Here is a 15,359-nt window from a genome sequence, read left to right on the forward strand (position 1 = left end):
ATGTCTCCAAACTGATCCTGGACCCATGGACACAATGCTGAGCCCCCTGCTGGCCCCTGCATGTAGGACACTTTGCGACCTGTGAGCAGTCAGGGCTGCAGATCTGTGTTCACTGCAATTCTCCCACAGTGACCTTGTTTGACCTTTTACGTAGGCGTGCAGCGTGACCTGTAAATGATGTGTTAAAGGCAGTTTGTAGCATTCATCCCATAGGGGGTTTAATTGAATCTACAATGGTAGTTGCTCCAGTGAATGATAATGTGCAGTACAATGGTTTTGGCCCCGTTTTGTGCTATGATGAGTCTGCCACTTAGTTTCAAAGGCTCTGTGGTTTAATGAGTGAAATGCATATTATTTTCAATCTCAAATGAAACAAAAAGTGCCCCAATTAGAAGTTAATTAATATTGTTTTTATGGAGATACTCCAACAGTCAGTAATATATTAAATTAGCTAATTTGCTCCCGTGACATTGGTTCTATCATAATCGCATTTTGATTATATCCATCATATAAAGTTAGAAGTAGACTGATTAGTACACAAGAGCATATGATCAAGGTCGATTATTTTCATTGTAGCTCTGAAGGAACATAATGAGGGAGTTTAGCCGCTGCACGGAGATACTGTATTGTTCTAAAGTAAAGACAGCTGCTTTTCTTGTCACATTGAACTACACACAGACGCTACAGCACAATGCTGGCAATCTACTGTGGAAACATGGTGTTTCTGGGGGCCTGTGTGAAGTGCGGAAAGCTGGCGTTTGATTTTTGAAAAGCTGGTTAGTTGCTGCTGCCGCGGGTAGGTGACAGCTCGCGTCTTCCAGATCCGGTCTCCGTGGAAACAGGAGAGTTGAGTTGGGAATGCGCTGCGACGAGGGCAAAAAGGAAGTGTTAACATTTCCGTTGTGGAGGGGGAAGATTATCGGGGTGGGGGGAAACAAAGGCAGGGATTATCTCGGCACATGCTACAAAAGCATGACACACACAGCCTACAAGCGGGCCTGCCCCGGGGTGCTTTGGATCACAGAACAAAGACAGGGTTTCCCACCCATCCATGCAGATCCTCGGTCAGAGTTAGCTAGTAAGGACTACAATACCCAGCTGACAGCCTCAAACCAACCAGGGACCTGGAATTAAGGGTCATTATTTCTCATCATTATCGACTTTGGCCACTCTGAAGAGCAGAGCCTATTCTTTTTTATCACAGTAGTTTGTTACTGGAACTTGAAATGAGAAGTTTTTTTCAAATTAAATGAAAGTGTATTAATGCAAAAAACATGGTATAGCTTTTCACGCCTCTGTCCATTTCACCGTCCACCACTGACACGCTCTGTGCATGTGAAGTAAATTAAACAGTTTTGAAGTTGTTTTGTGACTGTGTTGTTGGAATTTAATATGGCATCAGAGCAGGGAGAAAGTTTGAGGGCAGTAAACTGAGACAGATGGAGAGAAATGGAGTACAGCATATGATGGGATGATATAACAGCCGAGCGTAGAGGAGAGATAAAAGGAGGGCGAGAGAAAGGAAGGTGGTGGTGATGGAGGACGGCGGGCGCAGCGGCAAGGGTGCGAGGCGAAGTGAAAGTGAGTTTGTCTGTGATGTTTTAAAATTCTGAAGTGGAAAGTCCCTCCATCTGTTATTGTGGGACGGTTCTGACTCAGTGATTTCTATGATTGGCCTTAATCCCGGCCGAGTGGAGAAGACAGAATGAAGAGCTTAAAGCAGACTGCTCTCACTCTGACAGGCTCCACTGGCTGCGGCGCCTGCTGCTGCTGGGCTCAGCGGCTCGCTCTGTCTGCTGCCCCCTAATGGACCAGCCGCTGCATGACACTGCACCGCTCTGCACTACAGCATCACACTGAGCAGCTCACAAGGCCGTGACACAGAAGAAGTGACATTTTGATCATGAAAAACAGTAGATTTCCCTTATTTTTTAAATTTTCCTTGCAATGTGTGTGATGATTATGACTTGTATGTCTTCATAATTGGGCTGCAATCTGCCATTTTCTTTTTTTTGATTAATCGATTTAACCGTTTAAATGAAAATAATGTCAAAAAGAAATGTCCCTGTTTCTCAAAGTCAAGTCTTTTCGTCAGTCAAAACCACAAGGGTATTTTGTATAGTATAATATAAAACAGTAAAAAAGCAGGAAAGGAAACCGTTTTTCTTTCTATCTTTCTACAAAATGACTTAATTGATTGATTTCTGATTATCATAAAATAAATCACTACGGGGACTAGTCGTTGCGTCCCTAACCATAAAAGCAAACCTTCCCAGAGTATCATGTCTTTCAATGTCTTTAGGTTTGCATTACATTGCTGATGCTTCCTCCTGATACTTCATGCGTCAGTAGATACATTGAAGATGTAGCTTGTGGTGATGCTGCGTTTGGATTTTTAATTCAACAATGTGGGAAGGACCCTTAAGAAATCTGTTCTATATTTAGACATCTTTTTTTCAAAGAGCTTAGTGGCTTACCATTATGATTGTCACTGTCCACAGCAGCCAATCATTGTAAAATGTACTAAGGGTCTTCCCTCGCTGCGTTAGTTTCTCTGAGGAGGTTAAGTGACCTTAGCAGAGTCATTTCACAGTCTTTTGGTCCCCAAGGTGACTTGAGCGTTACCAGAAACCGAGCTGAGGGGGTCATTTGGAACATGTTGAGTACTTTGATTCAAAGCGGCAATCACATGTACAGAGCGTGTCGTGTTTTCTCAAGTGCCCTCTCACTCAAACACACACATTGTAGGGCTGTTTTGGAGAGTCTCTCCGGATCACACAGACAACAGTGTTGTGTGTCGAGTGCCCTTTAAGGTAATGCTCAGTGGAAGGCCCTTACAGGCTGCAGCAATCACACAGTAGGCCCGGTGAAGAGTCGGTACTCGCCACAGCATGACACTGTCCGTCCCTGGTGTGCAGTCATTCCCCTTGAAATAACATGACTTCAAATGATTGAAATGCTCCTTATTGGACAGAGCAAACAGAACAGTTATGAATATTAAAGATCCTAATCGCTGCATGCTAAACCTTTTCATTTATTTTACTTGTTCCTTGTTCAGTGGAACACACAGTCGAAGAGCACAGCTTTTAGAGACATCACAGAGCGGCTCAGCCTGCAGTTTGACTGTTTGTTCAATCACCTGCACCATTATGTACGATGTTTGCATACACAGCAATCCATTGTGTGTTGTGTAAGGCTTGTGGAGTCACTTCACATGCCACTATCCATTACAGAGTTGTGTTTATGGTACTTGACCTTGCCTCAAGGCTCGATGACAAATGGCCATGCATGTGATGCATTTCTTGTCAAGGTTACAATGGCAATAGCATAAGAGGGTTGTGCGCATGTTGTCAACTCTTGTGGTGTCTTTGTGCCTGTGTGCTGTAGTGTTATTTGCTGTGTTGTGTGGGCCTGTACTGAGCTTATCTGTGCTGTACTGTGCTGATCTCACTATGCTCATCCAGTGCTCTAAGCTGCTTGGGCTCCAGCCACCAGCATAGATGATATATCCCTGCCTCCCTCCTTCCCACATCTCTCACTCTGATTCATTGGCTGTTTGTGTTGCCCATCCATCTGGGCCAACACAGAGGAAGGAAAGACACATGAAGACACATGGCTGTTTTGGAGCAGGGGGGACTGCATTAAGCTGCTAGGGATGAGATAGCGTCCTAGAGAAATGGAAGAGGGGGAGAGGGAGGACAAATTCCAAGGGAGAGGCAGCTGGACAACTGAAAAAAACCTGTGTGGGCTACTCAGTGGGAGATAAATGGATTTTATAAAAGGACAAAGTAGAGATTCTTACTGACAGATTAAATGCAGAGAAAAAGACTCAGCCAAGGGGATGAAAGGGTTGCCAGATAAACGATCATGACAGAGAGTTAAGTTATAAAACAATGCAAACAATAGCAAATTATTTTCATATTAATAAAGAAAACATTAATGCAACTGTTGTGACAAGGAGTCAAATCATATGGCTTTCATTTTCAGGCTCCGATTTGGAAATGCAGTGAGATTATTGTTCTGCTGCTCAGTGTTTATCCCCAATTGAATTTATTTTTTATTGTGGACACTTTCACCAAGAGATTTCCGTGTTGCCCTTGCTACTGAAGACTTACCCTCTCTTTCAAAAAGCCACATAATTGCTGTCCTTTCCAATGGACTCTTTGGTAATCATTTCAATGGGCTAATGAAATCCTCATTTCATTGTTTCAGTCGCCTATTGTCTCATTGGGAAATGAATGAAATGTTATCTTTGTTATTTATGTTCATGTTCAGGTGATTAAAAGCACCATTTAAAAGTATAAAGACACATAACACTCAATATGATCTAGATTTTCACAAATAAGGTTAGTGATATCATTTATATATATATTTTAATTTAATTTACAATAAACATTATTTTCCACTGACTGCCAACTGCAAGAGGCTGATATTCTGTATTCTGTGCCTGGTGTGTGTGTTCAGAGGGGAGTCAGAATGATGTCCTGTGAGCTGAGGTGAGGTGGGCGGGGCCTCTTAATAGAAATAGGACAGCTTTTACTATAATGAGAGTTTATATCTTGTGTGTTTTCGGTAGATAGAAAGCCTCCCTTGGTAGGGACTGGCTCCTTCACTGTGGCTCCACAAATGAATGAGCTCGTACTGTAGCAGGGTCTAAATAGGGTTAGTAATTTTAGAGCCCTGGGACTTTACGGCTGATCACACTATTCTGGGACAGGAATAAGATCGCCCCCTAGAGGCCTGGGGAAACCTAGATACCGAAGAGCAAGAGGGAGGGAGTGAGACTCATCATATTTGCCACTTGAATGACTTTCTATATGAGAAGCCTATAGAGTAAGCTTCTTCAGAGATAAGCCTAAGCTACACCATGGTTAATGATGTTAGACTACTAAAGCACATTTTCAAGACAACCTTACCTTGGTAGAGGTGGTGTTTGATACAGGTCTGAGATGAGAATATTACGTTTCTTATCGTTCATAAACCCAAAATATCAATGTACCTTAAATTGAATATCTCTGCCTGTGATGAAATGGCCAACTCAAGAACATAATTTTATATTTTATGTTTTTACAAAGTCACAGCAAGTATTGTGTTTGTTTTCTGTAGGTGGAGAACTTTGGTGCATATTTACAAAAAGGAAATGTAAATACTAAAGATCTGTAGAAGTGAACAGTGCACAGGAGCTAGAACTTTAAAACTGGGGCATGTTTAGGCACATTTATCAGTTTATGTGATAAATATTCCATACAAGTCATGATGTGCTCGAGTTGGAAAATAGTCAATCAGAACCTTGAACTACATATGAGTCACAGCAAACCAGACCTTCTGGCGAATGTCTGCCTCTTATCTAAAAGCAGTGACAAAAGTCCTGATGGCTTGTTAGGGAGCAAACCAGGCAAAAATACAGACGGGTTAAAAAACTGACCTGCAAATATCAAAATAGACTTGGACTGATAACCATAGTTTTTGATTAACCATCGTTAATAGCAAAATCTTGTTTTTACATTGCGTCTCCTACCCCTGTTAGTCCGACAAATACACATATTATCCTCCCAGCAATAACTAAAAACACTTTCAGTTCATGGGCTTTGATTCTAAGGTGTTTCAAGTGTTAAATTCACACATTTTCTTAGAGATACCAATGCTACCTTTGAATCCACACCATTTTAAAATACAATTTGCAGCCAAAACCATTTTACCTTTGTGTTGAGCTTGTTCACCTAGTGGCAGTGCACAAGCCATTTTGGAACACGCCTTGTGGTGCTATACTCTGCTTGAACTGGTACTTTAAAGAACACTGCTGTTGGGTTTGTTGTTCATAAATCCTATGAATTATCCAGCTAATTTACAGCTGTATAGCTTTTGTTTGTCTGTTTCTCTTTCTCTTACACAACACGCATTGATGTCCTACTGACTTCTGATACTCACACGGCTTTTTTTTGTGTTTCTCTAGAAACTGACCAGGGAGGCCGAGCAGCTTCAGAAGGATCACGAATGGCAAGATGGTGTGACGGTAAAGTAGGACAACTGCTCCTCTCCCTCCTTCTCGGAGACCAATTTAATTTTCTCCCTTTCCTTTCCAGGCAAACTGGTTTTTACTTCCTTTCATCCGTTTTTCAATTTCCTCTCAATTGAGCTATTTCCTTCTCTTTGTACTTGTTGATATTTTTTGACAATGTAAACAGCATCACAGAGACAATGTGGTTATAAAACCTGCATTTAAACAAGAGTGAAAAACAATAACACACCAAAACACAGTCCTACATTTATACGCACGCTATGTTTACTTTTAGGGTTGTCTTCAGTATTATCTTAGAGACTCTCTGTTTTGTTTTACAGGCTACAGCAAGTTGAACATGGCATTCTCTTGCTGCTGACCTTTAAAACACAAGAGAGCTGCTCTTGAATACAACAAAAAGAGAAGTAGTATCACTCTGTGTTTGAGCCTGCGTGCTCCACTGACTCTCAAATTTGCAAACACTCAAATGCCCCACGCACATGCACACATACACACTTATTGATAGCCTCACCTGACAGGTACACATACACAGTCCCTAGTGTCATATCCTCTGTCTCCAGGGAGACGAGCTCGCTGTCATGGTACAATTCCCACAAATGGATTTTTAACCCTGCGCCTCCTGGGGGATATTTGAGAAAAGGCTTTAACTGATTTAAAACAAATGATTATGAGCCCTACTTCCCTGCAAAGTCCATTTTTATTCATGGTTGCTTACACTCTAGAGCTGTAGTCTTGGGGTGGCTGGGCGGTGCCCCCTCCTTCCCTCGCTGATGGTCTGAGGGATGGAGCTGCAGTGCGGCTGTCCCTTCATCTTAGGCCTGAGGAGGGGTGACACCTGCCTCTCCCTGACCGGCTCAGATGAACCTCGATCGGATGTGTAGCCGTGCAGGAAGTGGAGCGGGGGTCACAGTGACCACACACAGCACACCTGTTCATAAGCAGCTGCATCCAATATGGCATCAATACCGCCTCAAGTGGAAAAACCAGCGCTTTAATCCAACCACCACATCAAAACTCCTGTCTGCCTCTGTTTTTCTTTTCGTGTTCCTTTCTCTCTTCCTGTCTCATACCCTCCATTATCCTCTGCAACCCCCATCATATTCATATACCTCTACTGTTATCTGTATGCGTTTTTGATCAGGCATGAAAACAGTTGGAATACATCATATTGTGGCAAATACTGCAAAATAATTCTAATGGTGCAACTCCATTAATAATGTGTTGGAGCTGATTTAATTTGCCTTTATAATTAGGCCAGGTAATGAATCTCAGCAGGGGCGACTGTGAAAGCATTACAAAAAAATCTCACAAAGAGGTGGAGTGGGGGAGGGAGGGAGGGAGGAGTGGGGGAGGAAGATATGCCTCATCCTTGCAGTGAGATTTCTCCTGTAGATTTTGTGCTTTCCTAATTTCTCTGTTAGGTGAACACTCTGCTGACTGACACTCTAATTAGATTAGGGCTGCATGCTCTTTGGGCATATTAGGAGAAATGTGTTGCATTTTAAACTAGCGGGTGGAGCAGTCTGTCAAATGAAGAGAAAAGGTGTTTATGCATGAGCGACAGAGCGTTTTGATAGAATTTGTGAGTGTTTGTGTGTGTGTTGGAAAAGCGTAATTTGGTTGTTTGTGGACGGGCAGATATTTATTTGTATGTGTTTATTAATGCCAGGTTCTGTACCTGGCTCAGCCCATCTGCTGCCTCGCGCTAAAACGGTGACATCATAGAAACGCAATGATATGCCTGTTCCTCATAGCGTCTGCCATCACAGCTGTTACCGTAGCAATGAGACAACCTCACTCTTCTTCTCTCACTCTCTCACACACTCACACACACACATTTAAGCTTTTTTTGGTCCAACTACAGAGCCGGTTTTTGACCATCCCGACCGCTGGACATTATGGATGTCAAAATGTTGATCGTAACAACTGTTGTGATGGTCGTTCAGGGTTTTAAATCCATTGGAAGGAAATGGTGTGTGAAATAGACATTAAAGTGTTGGATTGCCGCTGGTTTCTCAAGGTCAAGTGCCCATCCCTCTGTGGCACTCTGTGACTATTGTGTTGGCAACAAAGTCATCCCAAGGTAACACAGTCACTTCAGCTATGCTCTGCAATTCTCATTGGGAGGGAACAAACACAGCAATACAAAATCTAACTCTAACAGCTAGTCAAAACAACACAAATAACAAACAAATCAATTTTGTTGGTTTTCAGCTGAAAATTGGATTAAATGATTGTGTTGATGTCCATCTAAAGATTGAATGCACTCATGCATGATCTCTTAAAATCTAGGTCTTATTAAGGAGCAATGCATATTTGTGGATACTATAGTGGGCAGATGCCAGAATGTGGCAATTATTTTAAAGGTTATACATATTTAATTTAGTTTTATTTGACCATAGCACATGAATAAAAACAATTGTATTCCCACAAGGCCTTAAAGACTGATAACCTATTAACTTGGACAGTAGGCCTGCTGAAATAGTTCAGAGTCAAGACTTGGAACAGTACGTGTAATACAAATGATAAAACTGGTCTTGGCCACATATAGGCTGAGTACTGAAGTTAAAGTGTTGTTAATGTTTGGCAATCAAATTCTCACATAAGATAATGTTAGTTTGTAGATATCACTTTTGTTTAAGTATATTAATCATTAATGTTGGTGCACAATGATGACGAGGCTTACTAAATACGCCCGGTTTAGAGGAAAAGACAGTGTGGGAAAAATACACTTAGGCCTCTGCACCATACAGACACCAGTGAGTATGCTGGAACCAACTTATGGTTATGAGCATTTAATATATGATGGGACATTTGCATTTTGACCATCTAAAATGGAATTTGATTTATCTTCAATAAATGCCTTTAAAAGTCATGTAGGCATTGTTGTTATCTTCAAAAGGAATGAATTCAGCTATTATAAGATAACACGGCTTCTTTACATCTGGTCATTCATTCATTCGGACCAGCAAAGATATGTTAAGAGATATCTTGTCCCGACTGATCACGTTTTGATAGTGACTCCATTATGCATTTGTATATATCTTGATTGACTTTTTAGTTTTTCAAATGAGACGTATTTCAATTTTCTGTGCAAACATAGGAAAAGTAGCACAAACTATATGCTAGTAATTAGATAATTATACAGTGTTCAACAATTATATTGCAGTCATTGCAGGTACAGTATAAACACGTCATAAGTTTCATCTCACCCTTCAACACACTATTCTTCCAAACTAAACCAGGGAGGTAAACACATGGTGTCTTTTTGAGTTAAAAGTTTCAAACTGAAGTTATAGTCAAACCAGACGATGCAGCACATTATAAAATAACATAAAACTGTCTGTGATCAGCCTTATTTTCAAACTAACTAACAGACATATATATCCACTCATCCCTCATCGTATACCGTCTACAGATGATGAACATTGTTGCTTAGCTGATGGGGAGTTGACACGAGGTGCAACACGTTGGAACAGAGACACGAGATTGGATGAAAGAAAGGACAGAGATTGTGGAGATTGGAGGAAGACATGTACTTTCCATCAGATTGTGATGTGGCAGCTGCTGTACGTTTGAAATGCATTAGTGCTAATAGCGGTGCCATTAGGGGAGAGAGAGGCACTCTGTTGATGGGTTGCCATGATGAAACCAGGAAGAAGGGGTGACAAAGAGAGGCAGAGAGAGGTGTAAGTGAGAAAGCAAGCAAGTGAGGGAAGAAGGTATAAGAGACGCAGAAAACTGGAAACAGAGATGGAGCCATCTTCCAGGCCATTTACTGCAATCATCACTCTAATCAATCAAGCCTTTCATCATAGGACAACACAATCTCTCCTTTTCTTTCTCTTCACCCTCTGCCTCTCTCTCTCTTCGTCACCACTCAGCCACCCACTCTCATACATAACACAATGATATTCATGTGACCTCTTTCTTGCTCTTCACACATGTATGTTCATTGGTACCTTTGTCATGCATACAAATAATATTCATACATAGCCTACAGTGTTCCCCTTACCGATGCTACAGTAATAGCCTTAGAGTTTCTAGATCGTCTTTCGACAATTCTTTAAATTAGATACTTTAAATTATTTTGTGTGGATCAATGTTGGCTACTGTAAGCCAGCATTTTATCTACATTGAATGTCCTGCCAAAAGGTCCCCTAAGAGGCGTAACACTGTCTTAAGTGCTAGGGGCCCTGGCTACAGTTGCAAGGGTTTGTTCACTTGACCAAGTTCGGCTCCTTTCATAATGCCTCTATTTGAGATAATTGGCCCTTCAGAGGAAATGAGTGAGAATCATTGTGGCGACTCTCAACCCAGCCCTCGAAGCCACCAGCTCCATTAGCCACAGAATACATTAGTCTTATGAGGGCTGCATTTGACAGATTCAAATTCAGATTCTGGTAAAATACTCAGAAAATTAAGAGACGCTTCATTCTGGTTTTTGTTTCATCTCACTGCACCCAACATTTACATTTTTTATGTAATTTTTTCTCTCTCCTTTTTCTTCTGGAAATGTTGCCAAAACCCTGTTTTCATCTCTCACCAGATTAGCTAAAACAGACAGCAATTAACCATTAGTCCAAGCGCATGCATTTTAGTATTTAATAGCACATATTCTCGCGCAGAATTGTGGAATTTATTTATATCCCTTCGGCCATTTGTTGAGTCAAACAGGATGGTGGTGTTTTATTTGCAAGTTAATTTATATATATTAGGAATTACATAGTTTTTTTGTACACACTGACCATCATGTTGTTCTCATTTTGCCTGTTCAGTTTTCCTGAATTACATATTGGTCCCTTATTTTTAAACCCAGGTGCAGACCTTCTGAAGCACAAGTACAAAATAATATGTGTCAGCACCACAACAACCAAAACGATATCTGTAGCGGAGGCCCGAGAGGGGGAGGTTAGAATATGGCCATGTGTGAGCCTTTTTTTAAATGCACAGTGCTTATAACAAACAAATTGCATACATTTTCATTGTGAGCATTTATTTTTTCTTACCACCACAGCGCTGAGACAGTGCTTGCAGCCTGCCGAGCACGTAATGGAACTCATAAACATTGTTATCACTGAATCCTGAGCCACCGAGCAGACTTCCATCTGCTCGCCACTGGATGGGGAGAAATGAGGGGGGGCTGCTATGTGCATAGAAATTCCTGCACAGTTTACAATAGAGCCGAGTCTTCTCCCTATCAAATGTATCTGATGGCGTGGCTGCCTCACTAGAAACTGCACCAAGCTTTACAGTACTTATACTCAATACTGAGATGCATCTGCCATGGGTGCTAACACAAAACAAGAGAAAAACTTGGAAGTGTGTCCTTGTAGATCAGACCACATTTGATAAATGTATCAATTATAATTATGTCGATACAGACTTCACTTTAAACTCCCATTTTGACTGAAGCTTCTCCTTCTTCCTGATCTCTCTCCTCTCCTTGTGCCTCCCCTCTCTTTCCATCAGGTTGCTGCTCGGCTCACAGCTTTGATCAGGCTTTCGGTTGCTGTGGTGACCCAACAGTTTTGTAATTTCAGCTTCTTGATTGCAGCCCACTGTAGTTTGCTTAAGTGGTGCTCTCCAAGGTAGAAATGTCCTTTTCTCAATCTTTTGCCCTTCCCTTCTCCAGCTCTTTTATTTTTTTTCCACCACCACTTTGTGGCCTTTTTTTTCTTTCTCGCTCGCTCACCCCTAATGTTCCTCTGCTGCTTCAAGAGAGACCTCTTGAAATCTCATGCTGTTCTACACTCAAGTTGGAGGACTTTGGCGAAGTTTATATTCTCTCCTGAATGGAAGAAGCCTTGAAGTGTAAGAACAAGTAATGAGAAACGTGAAGATAGAATAACGCAGAGAAGGAGAGAAGTTCAGGGATCTCAGTCAGAAGCAGTTTGGCCGGCTGTCACGCAGCGTGCTAGTAAGGGTTGAGAGAGTACCCAATTCTAAATCCCAGCGATCGATCTCCGTGCCTCACAGGAGATGGGAATCAATAGTCAGAGAAATCCAGCAAGCCTCGATTTTCCCTTTTCAACACATGGCCAACATCCATGAAATGTTATTTTGTAGGACCCTTCTGGTAAGAGAGAAGAACAAAAAAGGTATTTCTTTATTTGTTTATAGTTTCTCTTTTTTAATGTAGACATTGACACTAAATCACACTTAGAGCCTAAAGGTTAATCTATTAAGTCATACTTAAATACAAATTCTACATCAAACATTTGTTTTAGCCATGCCTTTTATTAGAGTTGACAGTAGATATGAGTGAGATGTAAAATACAAAAGTTTGACCCATGAATCTAGTCCCAATTAAAAAAGATGTCTGTAGAAAATATACCCTATCTATCGTATGTCCAAGACTTGTTCCAGTGTACCAAGTTGTAGGAAAAGGGTGCGTCTGAGCAGGCAGGGTGTCATTTTGTGAGTGCTATCAGCCTGTATGGCGGTGACAGGCTGGTTTTGCTGTAGCAGAGGGCAGATGCCAGATGCCGGCTCTGGTTATGATATTTGTGTATTCTATCCCTGCTGGTCTGCAGATATCTTAAGGCAGGCTTCCCTTTGTCATTTGAATGTTGGAATCATTGTGAGAGACAGCAAGGCATCTAATGGAAATGATTACAGGGTCGAAAATAACAGGTTTCCTTTGGTCGCCGTTGATTGTTGGCCACTCTCAGTCAGCCTGTAGAGGGGGTAGGTGACTTTGCAGGACTCTACAGTATGGGTTGGAAGGGGGAAATGGCTGGAAAGCATCAGTGAAATGGAAATCTGTATTCAGACCTCTTGGAGAAATGGAACCTGGAACCATTTCACACAGATAAATGGAGCTCTAGTGGCATACCAAGCTGCAGTGTGATTGGACGGGGGACATCCTGACTGAGAACCAGTGTGTTTGTGATTGGTCACCCCGGCTACAGATGCCGTTAAAATGCTTCACCTGGATAATTGTATTTGCTTTATCAAATCCCTCTGGAATCCAATGATAGCGTTTATATTGCCATGTCCTGTTTATCTTACTTGTCTTTATTGGGTGTTAAAGCACCTGCTTCCCCTCTGAGGATCAGATTGGGGGCTTGTTTGGGAGGTGTTGGCATGCGTGTGTCATGTTGGATAGGCTTTTTATCTGGCACTGTGTCCATGCAGTGTGGTGATGCTATCAGCATTAAAACCTGCTCCTCAATGGAGCCCTGTCAGCCAACAATGGAGAGTAGCATTACCCAGAGTGCAGCAGGACAAGCCTTCTCTCGTTATCGCAGGATTGGAATATTCACAGACTGATTTAACTGCGTTTACCAAAGGGAAGTGTCAGGCTCTGAAAGAAAGAGACAGCACAGCAGGGATGGGGGGATGACAGAAACAAAAAAGAGGGAATGAGAAAGAGAGGAGAAAGAATAGGATTATTTGACCTGCACGATGTTTACAAAGAGAGATCTTTGGAGCAGAAATAGCAGATTCATGGGTGAAATTGGGGGCATGAAATGTAACCATGGTATTAGTAACCTTAATATTTTTGTAATTATGTGTTCTTAATTTCACAATAATTACGACTTCTCTCTTACACAATTGTTCTCGCTCTGTCTCTGTTGGGTTGCCACCCGTCTTTGAAGAGAGCGCGCGGTTAGAGGAGGCACGGCACTCCCCGAACAGGAGCAAGGCATTGATGAGATGTGCATGGGGTATGTCATTCACTTTGCTGAATTTGCACTGTGTATTGGAGCTTTAATCTGGGGGCACATTTGTTTATTGGCATACATCTGCATGGAGCTATGCTTGGACGCCATGGTCTCAGCAGCTCCCTAATCGGTTAAAAGCCTGGAGATGCAGAGCATGCCAATGAAAGAGGAAGAAGGAGAGGGAGAGAGAGAGAGAGAGAGAGAGAGAAAGAGAGGGAGGCAGGCAGCCGCGTCCAAGGCCTCCGTCATGCACTCCTTTATCTGAGTTTCACTCTAGCTCAATAGCTCTCCCCCTCTCTCTGTCTTCCAGGCCAACAGTTTAATTTCCAGTTTGCTGGTTGACTCTGTATTAACTTGACATTATAAAGAGGCATTTTGGTAACCTTCAGGTTGAGACTGTGACAACAGACCAGACACCTCAAACCAGCCAGCGATCATTCAATGTGATGGTTTATCACATCATTATATCATATATGGCAATATCATGGCACATACATAAGTTGTGATGATTGATAGTAACAAGTAGGGATGGGAATTTGAAAGCAGATGTATATTGGAATATTGGAATATACAAAAAAACGGTTAACCGATTTAACCGAAATGTACATCTCCTATAAACAAAAAAAATGTGATAAAAAAGATGACGGAAAAAAAATGTAATTTTGAAAAATAAATAAATACATGTTCAAATACTGTAAGTATAGAAACCAAGTCTAATTTGTCAAATGTATTGAACAGTTGACAGCTATAGGCCTACAGCTTTCATGCTTAAAACATAACTTGGTTTTTAAATTAAAGAGGGATCATACACGAACAACATAACGGGTCAGGGTAACGTAACCCTATTACAACAGAGATCAACAACCTATAACAGGGTCTATGCACAGAATGCAGCTATTCAATACTCTTTCTTGTTTAAGAATATGAGCATGTCTGCTCAGGAGAGAGGCGGGTGCGGAGGCGATTCACAATCAGGCCAGCTGTAGAGAAGACCCTCTCAGCTGGAATTTGGGCATAAGATGAGGTTTGAGTCTGCGTGATCTGCCTGTATGGAGGGGAAGCAGCCATATCATTGGCTAGAACTAGCTAGATCTGATGGATTTGGACATAAACGCGAGCGAAGTATAACCGGACGCGAGAGAGAGATCAGCACCTGCAGCTCTGCCCGCTGTGAGGGGCCGGTGAGCGGAGAAAAACACACCTTTAGACCTAACACACTTAGCTATGGCACTGTCGTATACATTGAATTATTCCATTTGATCATATGTAATCAACTTAGGCACACCTCCCAAAAAAAAAATATTCATAACTCATATTCGAATGCCTGAATAATTTCGAATATTCGATTAATCGTTCCCATCCCTAGTAACTAGCAGCGCCATATAGATAGAAGAGTTACGACACCGGAAGTCCAAAAACGGTTATCGTCACGTGGTTCATGTAGCCGAGGATCGTTCCCCGGAAGTTCATGGCGGGCAATGTGAATGCATTGATAACAGGAGATAGAACTACGATTTTTGTTAATTATTAGTGAATAAAGGTTTTGATTTGCAATATTTATACAACAAATCGATATGTGTATGTATTTACATCAATATGTTTTAAAAAATAAAATCGAATTTGCTAATATTAAGTGATAATATTAGGATTAGTGTGAACAACTAGTTTAC

The 15,359-nt window shown here is 41.6% G+C and overlaps 1 protein-coding gene across 2 annotated transcripts in view; it reads left to right on the plus strand.

Annotated features, from left to right (window-relative positions):
• The window catches only part of cacna2d2a (calcium channel, voltage-dependent, alpha 2/delta subunit 2a), a 146,723-nt gene that overhangs the window by 65,304 nt on the left and 66,060 nt on the right, over nt 1–15,359 (plus strand). For both annotated transcript variants that reach the window (XM_034082748.2, XM_071203117.1), the window contains exon 4: nt 5,954–6,013. In XM_034082748.2, coding sequence (XP_033938639.1) covers nt 5,954–6,013 — 60 coding nt within the window. The remainder of the gene's footprint in view (nt 1–5,953; nt 6,014–15,359) is intronic.

The sequence above is a fragment of the Pseudochaenichthys georgianus genome, chromosome 5 (genome assembly GCF_902827115.2).
Source record: "Pseudochaenichthys georgianus chromosome 5, fPseGeo1.2, whole genome shotgun sequence".
NCBI lineage: Eukaryota > Metazoa > Chordata > Actinopteri > Perciformes > Channichthyidae > Pseudochaenichthys > Pseudochaenichthys georgianus.